The following is a 13,128-nucleotide window of genomic DNA, read 5'->3' on the forward strand; positions in this document are numbered from 1 at the left end:
CCACCACCACCCGGCCTGAATGCCTTTTGATAGGATTTTGTAAGGCCTTTCAAGAATTGCAGCAATTCTAGAAACAGTCTTCCTTGACCCTTCTGGAATTGTTTATTGGGAAAGATCTTTCTCCTTCAACCGTCCTTTACTCTGGCTTATACTTGTTCCAGAGACACAACCTTCAGGGAAGATAACTTCTTTAGTGAGGATGAGTAGGGGCTTGGCTTAATCACTAATACAGCGTCAGTTTGACATGTAAGGTCTTCAAACATCCTTGGGTTTTGGAATCTTACAAAGTAAAAAACTTTTTATAAAAAGTAAAACAACTTTTACCTAATATCTGACCCCTCTTGTTGTAACCTCAGCTGAGCCACCTCCCAAACCTCGCTTTCTTCTCTGGAAATGGGATTGCTGGTAACCACTGCCGTGGGCCTCTGGGGGTAATCAGGGAGTGCTGTAGGCAAGCCCTGGGCACAGTGCCTGGATGCCACAGCTCTTGACAAAGTAGCCGTCGCCTTTCCCACCTTGTGGTTTTCTGATTACTTTTAAGACTCCAGTTTGGGGGTAGAGAGTCTGCTTACCCAAGAAGCCTTAGAAGTATCAACCTCTGTTTGTGAGGATTACCAGTGGCCCCAGCCAGAGGCCACCAGGAACATGGCTGTACTCAAACAAAGTTCTGGCCTTATTGCAGAGAGGTAGAACACACCACAGGGGTTAGTGTGGTTAAAAAGAACTACTTGTAGGATCTGGGCTGGGGCTAGGTGATTTCAGGTCCACTGATGTTGAGCTCACTCTGCATTAGGTGCTGTTAGGACCCAATCAGGAGATCTGCAGTTGGGCACCTTAGTGATTTTCATCTCGAAGACAAGAGGCATAGAACAAGGATAGGGTGATGTTTGCTTGTATCGTGGTTGGGAGGGTATTCTTTCGTATCTGGCCATGATTTTGGAAGCCTTGTTTAGTGGCCTTATCTGATGTTGGTGTTCTTTAAGGTTGTTTATGTCCAGCAGGACACTGTGGTCCAGCTGTGGGTACTAGGCTTGCTCCTGTTAACACCCACACTAAGCAGAGAGCACCTGGAAAGCCTCCAGACTTCAGGAGCAGCTCTTCTCTTTCTCAGACCACCTTTGGACCCAAGACAGGGGAAGTCCAGCCACAAGACATAGGTTCACAATATCTGGAACTTGGCCACTGCCAGCTTTTGCTGAGGTTGTCCAGGGAATGCATGTGTGGGAGGACTAAAGTTGGTCTCTCCTGCTCCTTTTGATGAGTTATGAAGGACATAACAGCAGTTGGTATTTACTCAGGCACAGGGAGAAGTACTAACTCCATATAAACTATTTCTTTTAGCCAACCAAATGAAAGGCCCGATGATCATGGCTGCTTTTGGTAAAGAGCATAAGGTTTAAACTGGTTTGTTGGACTTCTCGAGCTGTAGGGTCTTTTCTGAAATCTGTGAGTGTGAGAAGCCACCTTTTCACTTGCATTATGACTGCTGCACCTGTGGAAAGGAGTCTTTGCTCCTGGATGGCCTGTGCTTACCTCATTTGGCGGGTTCTGGGAATTCTTTGGGAGATCTGTCCCACAGGAGGTGGTAATCTAATGTCCTGAAGACATTAGTGCCAGAGCACGAGCCCATGCTCCGTGAGAAGCAGTGAACTCACTGGGAGTCAGACTGTCACTTACCACATGAGGAGTGAGCTGGTTCTGTCGGCTCTAGGTGGGCAGCTTGCTGGAGTGGAGTGAGCAGTCCTTGCCATGCAGGCTGCACTGGCCCCCAAGAAAGAAACTGAGTGATACGACAAGAGTGGCTCACAGTTGGAAGGACCAAGCTTCCTGGCAGAAGTGTGGCAGTCAGCAGAAGCATTTGTCGACATGGGCACAGGGTCTGTTCATTTGCTCTTGGGTGTGTTCTGTTGGCAGGTGGCCGTGGTGGTGATTTATCTTGCCCCTTGGTGCTCACACTGAGCACCTGATGTGATGTGGTTATGTGGTCTCAACCAGGCCGCTTTACTGTGACGTTGACTGTTTTTCTCTTTGTGTTTAATCACAATCTTAAAAAGGAAACAGAGAATATGTAATATATCCTTTCTCCCTCAAATTTTTATGAGTATTTTAACATTTATTGAAGCTCCTGATCTAAATAAATTATTACTGCACTGGTTGCCAAATTATTTTTTTAATCATTTCTTTTACATTTACATTTAGTTGGCATTGTGAAGAATTTTCTCTTACCTCCCATTTTCTTATTCCCTCATTTAAAATCTCATCTACCTCTCTGCGTTGAAAACCTTGAGGCCACTCCCATCCTCCACTTCCAAGTCCATCCCACATAGTTCCTCCCAGCCTCTCCCTTCACTTATCTCGAATTCATTTCCCTCCCATAACCTGCTCTTACTTACTCACTCTTTCACACTGGCCTTCTGCTTGGCCTGGACCACACCCACCTCCACCTTGCTTGGCAGCTCCTCTTATCTCCTTTATGAGGGTACACTTACACACTCTTTGGTAGGATTGTGAATTTGTAGAACCACTGTGGAAATCAGTCCGGAGGTTCCTCAGTATGACCCAGCTGTACCACTCCTTGGTAATTATTCTGAGGAATTAAAGTCATCATATTGTGGCAATATGTGCATATCCATGTTTACAGCAGCAGAGTTTATAATAGCCAAGCTACAGAACCAACTTAGATGTCCATCAACAGGTAAATGAATAAAGAAAACGTGTGTATACACAGTGGAGACCATAAAGAATAAAATTATGTCATTTGCAGGAAAATGGATGGATCTGCAGAACATCATGCTAAGGGAGATGAGCCAGACTCAGAAAGTCAAGGGTCATATGCTTTATCTCATATGCAGAAGCTAGAGAGAAAGAAAGAAAGAAAAGGGACTTCATGAAAGTAGAAGTGAGACCAGTAAAGAAAAGGGACCAGGGTAGGGTGGAGGGAGAAGGGCAAGGGAAGGTACGGGACTGACACAGGACAGCAGTGAATCCCCTAGCTTGTGTAATCATAATGCACAATACAATTTTTTATTTCCTTTTTGTACTGTCCTTAGAACCAGACTTCTCATACCTGGAAGCACTGGCTCCTTACCAGCCCTTGGCCATGAAATGCATATACTGCCCCATTGATACACGACTAAATTTCATCCAGGTGTCAAAGCTGCTTAAAGAAGTGCAGGTAACAAAGAAAATTGTGCCAGCTTCTTCACAAGGCTGTGTCACCTCTGTGTAGCTTGCACATCCATGGCGTGAGGGGAGGCACATCTTCCTGCATGTGGACCCGACTGCTTTGGTTCTCAAATGTCTACAGAGTGCTGGGACTTTTGCTGGTTAGCCTTCAAACTTAAGAGTAATGATCTTTACACTCTAAAAGAAGTTTCCACTCTCAAGAACTCAAAAGTAGAAGGGAAAGAAAGCATGAACAAATTACTTTTGATAAAGATCAGTTATATCCACTTAAAAGCAAATTGTTAGGCTACGCACAGTGGCACATACCTGTAATCCCAGCTACTCAGGAGGCTGAGCAGGAGGAAGGAAAGTTCAAGACCAACCTGGATAATTTAACAAGACCCTGTCTCAAAATAAAATGTAAAAGGCCGGGTTGCAAGTGAGCAGTAAAGTGCTCGCTTAGTATGTATGAGGCCCTGGGTTTGATCCCCAGCGCCACAGGAAGAGGGAAAACAAAAACAAAAACCAAAAAAAGCTAATTGTTGCCACCTTTCAAAAGTCATTCTAGAAGTATTTTCAGTAAGTTTAAAATAAATTTTAAAAATAGAAATATACTTATTTAAGCAGTTTAATTGAAATGTATATTGGACCCTTGTTACACGTTACCATACAGTGTTGGTTTGGTTTTGTGTGGGTTTTGTTGTTTTGTTTGTTTTTGTTCTGCATTTTCTGTCCTAGAGAAAGGGAAGAGGTAGTTGGGAGTAGGGGGAGCAAAGAAGCAAAGTCAGTGCACCGTGACAGTAAGTCTTTTGGCAGTTGGGAGTGGGGCGCCTGATGGGAATTGCCAGGGGAGACCCTGTAGGACAGACCAGCTGACCTCTAGTTCAGAAGAAACAACCCTGGAAGAAGTCCTTAGGCTATGATTGTGGAGTCAGAGAGCTTTGAGACCAAGTTACCTTCTGGTCAGGAGGAAAAGCAAAGGGCAGTTTGACGAAGTATTTGCTCAAAAGAAAAAGTGCTGTGCTAAGTCCAAGCCAGTTCAGCCTTTTGGAAATTCTTATTCTTCAAGGACTTGTGGCTTAGTCCAAACTCTTGAGAGGAAGCAGGGACAACACAGCGACCTGTGGGTTGCCACCATTTGTTTACAGTTGTGTTATTTGTCCAGAATAAACATTGGTTTATGTTTTTCTCTCAAGATAACGAGACTTTTTTTTAATAGTCTCATCTTGATTCATTGTCCTATACAGTTGAGCACGTGACCTTCGCAGTGTCTACTGCCTAATAACTTCTGACCTGCAGGTAGCATAAGAAACTCCAAACCCAGAACCGAACCAGCATGAAAAGAGCTTGTTAGGAGCTGACGTGTGGGAGGAAGAACATGACCTCAATGAGCTTAGTAACCAGTTGGCAGTAGACACATGGATGTCACCATGAAAATTACTTAAACATAGTGGAAAATAATGCAAACTGAGGCATCAGTCCTTCACCCCTGGGCACAGCTGGCAGCTCAGCTTTCTCTGAAATGGTGGTTCTGCTTTCCCCACACAACTCTCATCTCCTCCTGCCAGTTAGTTGGGTTTGAGAAGATGAAATTCTGTGGCCTGAAAGCAGCAGGCCTGAGCATCTGGAAAGCTGGGCAAGGAATGGGCCTCTGAGTGGGTTGCTCTGTTCATGGCCTCCTCTGCCTTCTCCCTTGACCCTGCTCTGTTGGTCCTCAGCCCCTGCATGTGGTCTGCCCTGAGCAGTACACCCAGCCGCCCCCAGCCCAGTCACACAGGATGGACCTCATGATCGACTGCCAGCCCCCAGCCATGTCCTACCGTCGGGCCGACGTTCTCGCCCTGCCCTTCAAACGTCGATATGAGAAGATCGAAATCATGCCAGAGGTGAACTGTTCTTTTTCTCATGGTTAAATTCAGGTTTCTCACTTGAGCCTCTGAAAGAATTGTCCCAGAGGTGGCTGTCTTTTGGGTTTATGTCAAATGTGAACAAACCAAAGAAAATAACAAAGCCTCCTCAGCAACTGGGAAGAGAGGTGGGATTATCAGGGCCTCTCGTTGGTGCCAGCAGGCCTAGTCAGGGGTCAGCCCTGGGGAAAGGAAATGCTGGTGCCTGCTCTATCCTTAACTACCTTACAGTTGGTTTTCCATTGTTTCTGGATCACATTGAGTCAGGGACAAGTTTCACTGCACTCAGAGATGGAGGAGATAAGACCCAAAAAGAAGAGGTGTAAACTTATTATTTGTATCCATTGTAGTATAATGTAAAGGTTCCACTCTGTCAATGTCTGCAGATGCAGTTCTTTGAAATCTTACTTCTGCTTTAACAGGGAAAAAACAAAAGGCATGTTGTACATGAGTATGTTGTGCTTAAGTGACTCATCCGAGAGGAAAGCAGTGCAGGCTAATGGCCCCTCCCGAGGTGACAGCCGGGAGCATGGTTGGAGGCTGCTTCTGGCTTCCTTTTGCCTCTTAGGACAACTTGAACGTGTTTTTAACAGATATTAAAGAGAAATAGGGAAACTTATTGTTAAAACCAGTGGGGCCAAAATTCTTTTTGAGTTTTGAGTTTCAGAAACAGTATCTGATCTTGGATGATATCAAGATCCTAAAAGGTTTTTTTTTCCCCATGGCCCTGACTAGGCTGCTGTGGATCCAGTCCTAGTACATTGAATCCTTTCCAGAATTAACCAGAGTTGTTTTCTTAATTAAGAACAATAGATAAAAAAGAACCAAGCCAGTTTTAATAATTAATTTAGATAAAACTGATTCAGTAGCACAAAACTAGTTTTTAAATGTGAGCCATTTGTTTTTTATTAAGAATAAGCGGATAATCCTCACATTTAATTGCCACTGTTGTCCGCTGCAGTTCCTTGGGAGGGCATCGTCCCAGGCCGGTGCTCCAGCAGTGTGTGTGTAGGCAGCTGCAGGGAGTCCGGCTGGAGGGCCGACAGGTGAGGACAGGGCCCCTGGCCTGCAGTGGGCCTCCTGACATGTAGCTGGGCCCACAGCACTCTACTGCACATGCTGTCACACTTGGTGAATCTTTGTCCTTGTAAGAGGAATTTGACTGCTGAAAACAATTTTTCAACAAGAGTTATTTGTACTTATTTCTAGTGATCAATGTGAAGTAATCAAGTTTGGTGAAATGGCACAAACCAAATTTTAATTTCAAAGCAATGAGATCATTTTTCTTATACTTGGTATAAAGATTTTTAAAGGGAGAAGTCAAAGACATGTTAAACTATCAAATTCTGGAAAGACGTGTGTGTGTGTGTGTGTGTATGACGTACAGCTGCTCAAGCTGACTACATTGAAGGTCAAATATTTGTAGTCTGATTCTTTTTAAAGGAAAAATATTTTTTTATTTGGAACTTGGGAATTCAACTCAGACTAGTCTTGACTAAGCACCTCCTCTCTAACTGGCTAAGCAGTTTCTAATCATAGCTCATTCATGAGGGAGGTGCCAGGGTGACTAGTTCAGTGTCTGGTGAGTGCCCCCCACCCCAGCTCTCTGGATACCAAGTCCATCCCCCTGCAGGGCAGCCTCCACAGCTGTCCTCCTGAGCACCTCAACTGGAACTTTAAGGTCAAGGCTTTTTATTTGGTTTAGATTCCTAGTTGCCCAATCCGATAGGTTAATATCATCTACATTGGATTCTTCTTAAGTAATTTGCCACTGATAATACATTGTTTTTTATGACTGGGGGAGACTTGAAAGCAGGTTCCCCACTCCAAAAAGGCCAAGTTTTAGGTTTGTTTTTAATGTAAAAGTTGAGCTAACCATTTCCACTTCTAATTTTATGGTGATTTAATGTATTTTTATTATTTTAGTTTTCACTATATTTTTCTCATCATGATAAAATGAAAGACACTGGCCTGGGCACATTGGATTATTTTTGTCTGGTATCTGACAGTGCCTGGGATTGAAGGCCTATATTTAGATTTTAACACTCTAGCTAGGCCAGCAGGCCTCAAACTTTTTGGTCTCAAGACTCCTTAAAACTTAGGACCCCTAGGAGCTTTGATTGTGAGGATAAATAGCTATTGACACTTAACATATTATAAATTTAAAATAAGACATTTAAAAATATGATCATTTCATTTAAAAATAATGCAAACCCATGATATGTTAACATTATAAGAACAAGGACATAAAAACAAGCCCCGACGACTTAGGATGACCGCTGTTGGCTATCTGCTCGATCTTCGTGTTAAGGGTTGAGTGTGTGGTGGCGCCATGCCTCAGAGGCTTTTTCACCTGACCCTAAGTATGTCATTAAGGTCATTCCCAAAGCTTCAGTTTTAATGGCTACATGGTGATCTGTCATACTTGTATCATACTATATTTAACTGTTCATTTACTAGTGGGTATTTATCATTTCGGGGTTTTCTATATTATAAACAACATTTTCAGGAAAAGCCTTTTGCATAAATCTTTGTCCATATATATTTCCTTAGGAAATTTTTCTGGAATTAGAATTTCTAGGTCAAAGTTTATGAGCATGTTTACAGCTCCAGATCATGTATTGCCAGCTGGTCCTTTAGACAGAGTGAGACCATTCATACTCCCCAAGAGGGTTGGGGACAGTGCTCTTTAATGCTTCCCTGCCAGTATCGGGTCTCTTCTAGTTACACAAGGACATTTTTATGTCACCCCCCTCCCTGGTGCTGGGGATTGAACCCAGGGCCTTTACATGTGAGCTGCATCCCTAACCCCTTTTCCCCCTCCCCAAGACAGGGTCTTACTAAATTGTGGGGGCTGGCCTTGAACTTACAAACTTGCCACCCTTCTGCCTCAGCCTCCTGAATAGTCAGGGATTGTAGGCATGCACAACCACACCCCACATGATGTCTCATTTAAATTGTATTTCTTTGAATAATAGAAAAATTCTCAACCCAACTTGTTACAGAGATTTGTTTTGCTTTTGAAATGGACATTAATGAGGGAAACTTCATAGTCATGTTTAAATTGGAATGTGTGATTCATTCGAGGGCAGCCTCCTTTGAGAAAATAAGATGTCCTGATATTTCTGGAGCTAACGTTTTAAATTTGCAATAATTTTTACCTTCTTTCTTCCTCAAAAGTTATTTGGTCATTTTAGACTGCAGCGATGTAAATAAGAATTCAAAAAAGAAAATGGTCATCGTTAGGGGTTCAGCCTCCTGGGTGATTTGGTACCCTTTCCACCAGGCTGAGCAGAGCAAGAGTATACACAGAGCCTCTTGGATAACTCTCTACCAGGATGGTGGGGCCAAAACCCTGTGGCCTCCTCACTCCAGACTTTGGAAACCTCAACTCAGCACCCTCTACCCTCCCACTCAGGGAGCCCACCTGAAACTCCACATTTGCTTTCAGCTCGCAGACTCCCTGGTGCCCATGGAAATCAAGCCTGGCATCTCCTTGGCAACCGTCTCAGCTGTGCTGCACACTAAAGATAACAAGCACGTGCTTCAGGTACCTCGGGCAGGTGGGGAGCTAGGTAGGGGGAGCTAGACCCTCTCTTCAGGAAGATCCCAGCATCTGAGTGAGCTCCCTAGATAACATTTCCCATAGCAGCAGAAACTGGAGACCAAGCTACTTAATGCATATTTGAAGCAAAGAAGGCACTTATTAAAAATTCTTTGTGGGCTAGGGTTGTGGCTCAGTGGTAGAGCACTTGCCTAGCATGTGTGAGGCACTGGGTTCAATTCTCAGCACTGCATATAAATAAATAAAGTTCATCAACAACTAAAAAAAATTTTATACACACACACACACATACATAAAAATTTTTTTTTTTTTAATTCTTTGCTACTTACTTCTCTGACCACATGCCTCAGAGAGATGAGAGACTGTTTTACTGACGATGAAGCCACACATTGTCCTAAGTGGCAGCCACAGCTCTGGAAGTATCAGCATCACTCCAAAACTTCTGTCCATTCCTCAGATGAGTGTTGGTTGAGCGCTGCCCACTGCATGGCCGAGTGGGTGCTGAAGGAAGACTGAAAAGTAGCAGGTGCAGGCACTCCCTTCAAACTGAAGGCCCAGGCCTGGCACAGGTTGGCAGCACTTGTCTCTTTAGAATTCCTTTCCACCTTGAACTGTTACCTTTGTGCCCCTGTATCATGGGCTGATAGTTGCCACTTAAAATGTTAGTGACTGACCTGTGTCCTTAACACACATTCTCTTTATTCATATTCCCCAAATCCCCTTAAAATTCTCATTTTATAGGCAGTTTATCTGACCTTCAGATTCTTGAACAAAAGTTTCTACTGCAAGGTGACAAAGCTACATCAGATCCTCCAGCCAGTGTCCTTAGCCACTGTCCCTGCCAACAATGTGTCATGAGGAATTTACTCAGCAACTATTGAATTGATGAGAAATTTAAAATTTTGTTAAAGGGCACACAAGCTGTTGATCCCATGTGGATGGTTTTGCATTAGCTCGAATGGAGCCCCAGCTGACAGCCTGGACTCGGGTGCCAGCTAGTTTTCACACCACTGGTAACTCCAGGTCAAAGGTGCCCCTCTACCTCTGTATCAGAGGAGAGGCTTCTGCAGGACAGAAAAAAACAGATGACTTAGGAGGAGGAGCTCAGTGAGCCCTGTGCTTCCTTTCCTGCCCTAGCCCCCTCCCAGGCCTGCCCAGCCCACCAGCGGCAAAAAGAGAAAGCAGCGGGTGAGTGAGGACGTTCCAGACTGCCAGGTGCTGAAGCCTCTGCTGAGCGGCTCCATCCCCGTAGAGCAGTTTGTGCAGACGCTGGAGAAGGTGAGCAAATGCCAGGCTGAATGTGGGGGCCTGCTGTCTGTTGCTCTATTTCCACTGAGTCTCCACTGTCCAAGAGCTGCTGTCGTCTAATGTCAGCCTGGTGCAGGGACAGGTCATGGGACAGAACCAGCAAAGGGTTTACAGAGCTGAGCCAAGAGAATGCCTGCCTTCTCCAGGTAGCTCCGAGTTGCTTCTCACCGCCAGTCCTGTCCTTCCGTCCAGTCCTAGGGAGCTAGCAGAATGCCTCTCCAAAGCCCATTTGGCACGGGCACTAGACTGAGAAAAAGCCCATCTTCAAAAACAGGTGTGACAAGTGGTGCAATCTAGGAAAGGCCAGGGTACAGAAGGGTCTATACCTGCTGGAGCCACACTTCTCCACAGGAGGACCACTGGGTATCCACGCAGATCAGGTCTCTATGCGAATGTGAGGATTTGGTGTGTCAGGGGAGGAGATCAACGATGCTAAGTCCTAAAATTTTAGCTTCAGTCACAGGACTTCAGCAATCACTGTTAGCATTAAAATTTATAGAGTGCTTGCTAGGAAGGGGGACTGCTTCAAGACGGTGCTGTGCCCGCTTCTTAAGAGAACTGTGTTAACTGCAGTGAGTGATTCCTGGAAGGAAGGTTCTCCTGCTGAACCATTAAGAACCAACTTTAGTCGAAACTAAATATCTGTTGCCAACTTTTCCAGCCTTAAAAAGTAAAGGCTTCCTCTGGAGCAGGTTTGGTTTTCTGTGTTCAGTTTTTGATGTTCCTGAACCAGCCCTCTCACGTGTCCATAGATGATCATATTGGTCCCACCTTCCATGTGACATTACAGGGTTTCTGGTCCCTGGGCCTCAAGTCTGACTTCTTTTTGAAGCACTTGGAAATGACTTGCTTTCCCTGTCTGGCTGATCCACAAACAGACCCTGGTCCCTGCTGAGTTCCCCACTGCCCGTCTGACTCCTCTCTTCATTGCAGGAGAAATCTCGGTACCTGTCCAAGCGTAGGCCGGAGCTCAGTGCACAGGACAGGCTCCCTGAGAGGTGCTCTTCACCTGTTTCGTGTCCCTTCCAGGCACATCTGTCTTTTCACTTCTTTTTCTAATTTATACTTGATTTGTAAGAAAATTCCATATTTAGCATTAGAGACAGCTGGAGAGAGAATTGTCCTGCTGCCTTATCTCCTTCCCCCTTGAAAGGGATTTGCCAAATCCCAAGGTCAGTGGTATCATGCCGTGATGAAGAGCATTTTCTGGGAGCTCACAACAGCTGAGACTTACGTTGCAGCCTCTTTACCAGGGGCAGGTGCTGAGGCCCAGGATAGTCTGGCATCCCAGACTCGGAAACACGGGGGCCTGGATCTGCTCTAGTCACTTACAAAAACCTAAATGGGCTGTGGAAATCGTGATGTTTTCATGAGATTTTGCATGTTGGGGTCTTTTGTAAAGTATATGATTCTGTTGCCATGTCACCCTTGTTAATAGAGTTGTACTGAGGAATGTAAAAATGCCACTTCCTGGAGTTCAGTCAGGTCTAGGAAGTGTCATTTTTAGACCCTCCTTCCTTTGCAGTCAGCCCTTGCTTTCAGAGTTGCCATTCTCCTCTCCTTTTTTTCTTTCTCCTGGAGCAGCATGGCTTCAGTGATATCAAGGTGGAAGACACAGCCAAGGGCCATATTGTTCTGCTCCAGGAAGCTGAAACACTCATCCAAATTGAAGAAGATTCAACCCACATCATTTGTGACAATGACGAGATGCTGAGGGTGCGACTGCGGGATCTTGTCCTCAAATTCTTACAGAAGTTCTGAATGCGACCTCTGAGCCATTTTCACTCCCTGAGATCCTACAACCCTTCAGTTTGGCTCCCAGCACCAGCCAACTGGGGAAGGGTGTGAAAGGCTGTCAGCGTGTCTCTGGAACCTCCGGCCTCAGGGATGCAGAGGCAGTTCTGGAGGGAAATGAGCTGGGGCTGTGACCTGGATCCGCTGGTCCAGCTCCCTCATACTATTGCAGGCAAGAACTTTCCCTTCAAACTTGAGTCATTTTCAAGCTGAGCTGAAGGGTGACATAGTGTGGTAGATGCCCTTTCCAAGAGGCTCACAGAGGACAGGAAAGTAACAGGGTGTCTGGCTTGTTGTCTCATGTGGCCCACATTTGTTTTTCATGGTTCGTTGACTCGGGGCAGGGGAACTAATGTTTGATTTTATTTACCTGCTTTTAGTGCTGTAAGTAATAAGATGATCCCCCAAAATAAGTAAAGTAAGCCATCTATCCTTTTATACTGTGGTCCATTTTGTAAATAAAATGTATTTTTATAGAAGTATCTGCATTCTATTGAACCTACAATCTAAACAAAAAAAAAGAAGCATAAACTTAGAAAACACCATAGCAAATTTGTTTGATATGTACATTCAATTGTATAACCCAGCATTGTTTATAAAAATTTCTTAAATACCTTTTCATATGATTTATCGAAGCCCAGACTACATGGGAAACCCTGACACAGGTCCACGATACCAGCCTCGACCTTCCAGGGAGGCCCTCACAAGTATAGTCAGACATCACATCACAACGATGGGTATCTTGTAAGATGTGCTACCCGCTGGCACTGTAGCCTTCTTTGTATTAAGTATGAAGTTCGCGCAGTGACAGAACTGCCTGGTGACACGTTTCTCAGAACATGCGTGCCTCACTGCCTTTCCTGCAGATCGTCAGCGTGTACTCAAGATGCCCACAGACCCAGGTGGTGGAATGCTGAGGTCTTAGAGAAAGTAACCTTGCTGCATTTGAGGTAATGTTGGATATCAACAGTTTAAAACCAGTTTTTACCAGGTCACATCTAGTCTAAGTGCAGACTGGCACCCACACTGCAGCTATTCAGGTGTCCTTGTGGTGGGCCCAGCGTGCTGCTCTCACAATCTTTGATTGAAAGCCAGGCACCCCTCCAGCTCTGCTAACAGCTGGGTATTACAGAAGGAAACTATAAAACAGGAACCGTATAAAACCCTAGAGAACTAATGGCTCGAGATTTGTGGAATTGATCTTTAGTTCTCTTGGAATGATTTTATTACTGGGAATGAGTTATTCGTTAGAGGAGTATTATGGTTTGGATATGAGGCACCCCAAAAAAGTTCCTATGTTAATGGCAGGAACCTCTGAAACTGAACCAGAACAAATTTTTCCTCCTCCAACTTGTTCTTATCAGGTATTTTGGTCACAATAATGCAAAG

General features: G+C 44.7%; 1 protein-coding gene across 2 annotated transcripts in view; it reads left to right on the top strand.

Annotated features, from left to right (window-relative positions):
• Positions 1-12,218, top strand: part of INTS9 (integrator complex subunit 9) — a 110,868-nt gene extending 98,650 nt beyond the window's left edge. For both annotated transcript variants that reach the window (XM_079139946.1, XM_079139947.1), the window contains 5 exons: positions 3,051-3,175; positions 4,884-5,051; positions 8,524-8,622; positions 9,775-9,915; positions 11,530-12,218. In XM_079139946.1, the coding sequence (XP_078996072.1) occupies positions 3,051-3,175; positions 4,884-5,051; positions 8,524-8,622; positions 9,775-9,915; positions 11,530-11,706 (710 nt within the window). In that variant the 3' untranslated portion in view covers positions 11,707-12,218. The remainder of the gene's footprint in view (positions 1-3,050; positions 3,176-4,883; positions 5,052-8,523; positions 8,623-9,774; positions 9,916-11,529) is intronic.
• The last annotated feature ends 910 nt before the right edge of the window (positions 12,219-13,128 follow it).

The sequence above is a fragment of the Sciurus vulgaris genome (assembly GCF_902686455.1).
Source record: "Sciurus vulgaris genome assembly, chromosome: 5".
In the NCBI taxonomy this organism is placed as follows: Eukaryota; Metazoa; Chordata; class Mammalia; order Rodentia; family Sciuridae; genus Sciurus; species Sciurus vulgaris.